Source organism: Oncorhynchus clarkii, chromosome 24 (genome assembly GCF_045791955.1).
Source record: "Oncorhynchus clarkii lewisi isolate Uvic-CL-2024 chromosome 24, UVic_Ocla_1.0, whole genome shotgun sequence".
Taxonomy (NCBI): Eukaryota; Metazoa; Chordata; class Actinopteri; order Salmoniformes; family Salmonidae; genus Oncorhynchus; species Oncorhynchus clarkii.
Genome location: NC_092170.1, coordinates 40,685,861 through 40,691,358, shown reverse-complemented (window position 1 = coordinate 40,691,358; position 5,498 = coordinate 40,685,861). Strand labels below are relative to the sequence as shown.

General features: G+C 42.3%; 1 protein-coding gene across 1 annotated transcript; it reads right to left on the bottom strand.

Annotated features, from left to right (window-relative positions):
- On the bottom strand, window positions 1-2,383 carry LOC139382664 (P2Y purinoceptor 12-like). The gene is made up of 3 exons (XM_071126753.1): window positions 2,354-2,383; window positions 1,518-1,777; window positions 1-870 (listed from the first exon to the last, which is right to left on the bottom strand). The coding sequence occupies exons 2-3, from the start codon at window positions 1,767-1,769 to the stop codon at window positions 1-3; spliced, it is 1,122 nt and encodes a 373-aa protein (XP_070982854.1). The 5' UTR covers window positions 1,770-1,777; window positions 2,354-2,383.
- Window positions 2,384-5,498: the final 3,115 nt, after the last annotated feature.

Below are 5,498 nucleotides of genomic sequence, written 5' to 3'. Positions count from 1 at the left end.
TTACATAATAGATTTGTCTCCCAGGGGAGTCTCCTGTGTTTGGGTCTGATCCTCCGCTGTGTTGGGGCCGGACCCTGTCCCAGTGAGCCAGCTGCAGGTCCCAGGTGGGAGACGGAGGGTCTTGAACAGGGTGGTTCTGAAGGACTTACAGAGGAAGAAGTAGATGAGAGGGTCCAGGAGGGAGTTGAGGGAGGACAGCCAGAGTGTACTCTCCTTCAGCTGGAAGAAGAACAGCTTGAGGTTGCAGTCAAACAGGTGTACCCTCGTCTGGCTCATGGTGTACGGTACGCGGGAGAAGTGGAACGGCACGAAGCACACAAAGAACACAGCCAGCACCAGGAAGACATTTGAACTTACACTCTTCCTCCGGGGCTGGCGCTGCCCTTCAACATTACCCCCGCCAGTACCAGCGTTGTGTATGGCTCCAGTAGAACGGCATGCCCTGGTGCGGGCGTATGAACTGTACAGTTCTTTGGTGATGAGTGTGTAACACACTATCACTGTCACCAAGTTCCCCCAGAAGATTATCTGGCACACATAGTTGACCACCTCATGCCAGAGCAGCCCAGCCTCCGTTTTAAGAACGCTGCACTTGAAGTAGGCCGAGGTGGGGCTGTGGCTGGTCAGGATCATGTTGGGCAGGGAGAGGGTCAGCAGGGAGGCCCAGATAGCCACAGAGAGCAGCTTTCTGTGGGACAGACGAGCCGCGTTGGTCCCCTTGAAGGGCTGGAGGGTCTTCCTGCAGCGGTCGATGCTGATGAGGCCGAAGAAGAGGATGCTGATGTACATGGTGAGATAGAAGAGCACAGAGGAGACACGGCAGACAAAGACACGCAGACCCACTGATGCCATGTTGGAGTCAGACAGCACCTGAAGGAAAAACACATCTTTATTGTCTTTATTAAGGTTAGTGATTTAATTGGTTTAAAAAAAATAATGTTTTTAAATAGTTGTATCAATATTATATTTATTATCTTTAGAATCAATACTTCCATTGTTTTTGTTATACACTTTATTCATATTAACTTCATTATCACTACTATCAGTATTATCAATATTATCATTATCATTATTATCATTATGATAAAAAATATGATCATTATTATCATTATTATCAATATTATCATTATGATAACAATTATTGTCATTTGTATCATTATTATCAATATTATCATTATTATCATAATGATTACAATTATTATCATTATTATCAATATTATCAATATAATCATTATTATCATTATGATTTATTATCATTATTATCAACATTATCATTAGCATTATTATCATTATGAATAAAATTATTATCATTATTATTAGTATCAATATTATCATTATTATCATTAGTATCAATATTATCATTATTATTTGAATTATTATCAATATTATCAATATTATCATTATCGTTATTAGCATTCTTATCATTCTTATCATTATAATTAATATCATTCTTATCATTATCATTAATATCATTATTATCATTATCATCATTATCATTATTATCATTATAACTGCACCTTGAAGGGGAAGGTGAGGGTCATGAGTACGTCGGCCACCACAATGTTCTTGAGGTAGATGATGAAGTGGGAGCGGCTGGGGATGCTGAAGAACACCCACACTGCCAGGCCGTTGAGCGACAGGCCCAACAGGAAGAGGAGGGAGTAGAGAACAGGAAACACCACCGTCTTCAGCACGTTGTCACGGGAACAGTTGCTGTTGGTGAAGTTGTTATTGACAGGGGTCAGGGCCAATTCTGTTGTGTTGTCCATGTCGAGGGCTGTGCTGTGTAAAGCAAAACAAAATAGGTGAAAGTTGCACAGCGCTTTATTCTTCCTAATTTCATCCATTACTACAGTCAGTTTATCATTATTGTCAATATCATAATCATCAATATTATCAACATTATCATTATTATCAATATTATCAACATTATCATTATCAACATTATCACTAGTATCAATATTATCAACATTATCATTAACAGCATTATCATTATCTCTATTATCAACATTATCGTTATCGTTGTTATCATTAGCGTTATTATCATTGCATACTATTATCATCATCGTTTACTGTCAGGATGACTGGATTAGAGACAATAGAACTGCCCTCCCATTCAAAAAAGCTGTTTTAATTTAATTAAAAAATGTAATAGACTTACAAAATGCACCTGTAGATGGACTTGAACCATGTGCAGCCATGACGCCATTACAATTAACAAAGCTTAAATATTGAACTGTCAACATTACATGAGGTTTAATATCTTATGCCCTGTTTTACATGTTCAACATTTTGTTCATGTCCTGTTGACAGATGTTGAGTAATTCTGTCTCATGTGTCTGAGTGAACCCACCTGATGCTTCCCGCCCAGGGGAAGATTGAGACAGTCTTCTTCTCTCTCTTGGTAGATTGGAATCGTTAGGTCGTCTGCTTGAGATGCAGGCGTATAGGTTCTTCAAGTCAGTGAAATGAATGAAAATCCACCTCTCTCTATTTAAATATCTGTCAATCTGGTATGACTAGCACACGTGGGACATTCTTCCCCTCTTCTGCTTTTTTGTTTCCTGTCGTAGACGCGACAGCACAGCAGCAACATCCTCCCATGAATGTTCTCCTGTTGCACAATCTGACCGTCAATATATAGGTATGTTTAGTCATGGTCAATGCTGTTTCCATGCTGGGCATATGCAGGTGCGTGTGTGTGTGGGGGTTTTACTATGCCGAATACAATGGATGTTTTCTTTTGTTACCATAAGTCATTTATTTTTTTTATTTTAGATCTTTATTCTAACAAGTGATTTCAATTTTTAAGCATATAACTGCACCCCTTATCATTGGCTGGACCAGACCAAAGGCATGGCAAAAGGATGTCTTATGAGACAGACCTTTTAAGGAAACATCACTGTCCCACTGTCCTCACAAATCTGTGTGTCCTCTTCACTCTGCGGCTATACGACATCACAGATTGGCACAGGCCATGAAACATAACGATGCACCCTACTGTGATGATCGTTTGACCAGGGAATGTGGGATAATGTGTGATGTAAAGAGCGTCGTGACAGTCCTACCAATAACAACCCTATTATGACCTCACAACCCTTGGAATGTCTGCTTCTGATTCTTTATGACATCACAACTCCACATTACATTATTCCCGTTTCAAATGTTCACATATCCCTCCAGTCCATTAATTACAATGACGACACAAGGTGAAACTGAGACAGGGCTTGTTGCTAGGAGCAACGGCTTACCTAAAGAGATATTACTTGAGTCAATGTTTCTGTCTGTCGGGTAATGTATTGTGTCAGTTACATAACTGTGCTTCTCCCCTGGATATAATGCTAGGGCTGCCAGACATGACTTAATCTCCTTCAGGACAGTGAATGATGTATTTGGAAATGTTCCATCTATTAAAGTTGAAATCCTAATGAAAGGCTGCCACCAGATGTAATGGTCTGTAATGCACCGTGGAGCCCAAGATATTACACGTTCAGTCTTGGTTAGTTTAAAAATAAACTTTTGTCATATTAATTCAAAAATGCTCTCCATGTTTGAATGCAGTACACACAGTCTTGTACAGCTAAAATTGTGGGGACAGAATTCAGTCCAATTCAAAATCCAATTTTTTATAACCCAAAACCATGCTCTTACCTGTACCCTAACCCTAACCCTAACCCTAACCCATGCTCTTACCTGTACCCTAACCCTAACCCATGCTCTTACCTGTACCCTAACCCTAACCCTAACCCCAACCCATGTTCTTACCTGTACCCTAACCCTAACCCATGCTCTTACCTGTACCCTAACCCTAACCCTAACCCTAACCCTAACCCTAACCCATGCTCTTACCTGTACCCTAACCCTAACCCTAACCCATGCTCTTACCTGTACCCTAACCCTAACCCATGCTCTTACCTGTACCCTAACCCTAACCCATGCTCTTACCTGTACCCTAACCCTAACCCATGCTCTTACCTGTACCCTAACCCTAACCCCTGCTCTTACCTGTACCCTAACCCTAACCCATGCTCTTACCTGTACCCTAACCCTAACCCTAACCATAACCCTAACCCTAACCCATGCTCTTACCTGTACCCTAACCCTAACCCTAACCCATGCTCTTACCTGTACCCTAACCCTAACCCATGCTCTTACCTGTACCCTAACCCTAACCCATGCTCTTACCTGTACCCTAACCCTAACCATAACCCATGCTCTTACCTGTACCCTAACCCTAACCATAACCCATGCTCTTACCTGTACCCTAACCCTAACCCTAACCCTAACCCATGCTCTTACCTGTACCCTAACCCTAACCCAAACCATAACCCATGCTCTTACCTGTACCCTAACCATAACCCTAACCCTAACCCTAACCCAAACCCATGCTCTTACCTGTACCCTAACCCTAACCCATGCTCTTACCTGTACCCTAACCCTAACCCATGCTCTTACCTGTACCCTAACCATAACCCTAACCCTAACCCTAACCCTAACCCAAACCCATGCTCTTACCTGTACCCTAACCCTAACCCATGCTCTTACCTGTACCCTAACCCTAACCCAAACCCATGCTCTTACCTGTACCCTAACCCTAACCATAACCCAAGCCCATGCTCTTACCTGTACCCTAACCCTAACCATAACCCTAACCCAAACCCTAACCCAAACCCATGCTCTTACCTGTACCCTAACCATAACCCTAACCCTAACCCTAACCCTAACCCAAACCCATGCTCTTACCTGTACCCTAACCCTAACCCATGCTCTTACCTGTACCCTAACCCTAACCCAAACCCATGCTCTTACCTGTACCCTAACCCTAACCCAAACCCATGCTCTTACCTGTACCCTAACCCTAACCATAACCTTATTCCAAAAAACCTAACCTTAACCATGGTTCCTAGCTCCTAACCCTAAACCTAACCCTAGCTCCTAACCCTAACCCTAGCTCATAACCCTAACCCTAACCCTAAACCTAACCCTAACCCTAAACCTGACCCTAACCCTAAAACTAACTCTAGTTCCTAAACCTAACCCTAGCCCCTAAACCTAACCCTAGCTCCTAACCCTAGCTCCTAAACCTAACCCTAGCTCCTAACCCTAAAACTAGCTCTAGTTCCTAAACCTAACCCTAGCTCCTAACCCTAAACCTGACCCTAACCCTAAAACTAACTCTAGTTCCTAAACCTAACCCTCAACGTAATTCTAACCCTAAGACTAATTCTAACATCAAATGTTTGTTTGTTTACTATTCTTGTGGAGACTTCTTCACACACACACACACACACACACACACACACACACACACACACACACACACAACACACACTATTTCCTGCCTATCTTCAGTCTTCACTACCCTGAGACTGAAATGGTAGCCTACTTATCCTCAACTTTACCCAGAGAAGATAGTAAATGTACATTAGGCATGAGATGTAATGGGACATATGGGCCTCCCGGGTGGTGCAGTGGTTAAGGGCGCTGTACTGCAGCGC

Excerpts from the sequence above, each read along its gene's own strand:
- LOC139382664 (XM_071126753.1), bottom strand. The coding sequence starts at position 1,769 with ATGGACAACACAACAGAATTGGCCCTGACCCCTGTCAATAACAACTTC. Across the intron at positions 871-1,517 it reads CCCTCACCTTCCCCTTCAAG|GTGCTGTCTGACTCCAACAT; the intron begins GTGCAGTTATAA and ends TTTTTCCTTCAG.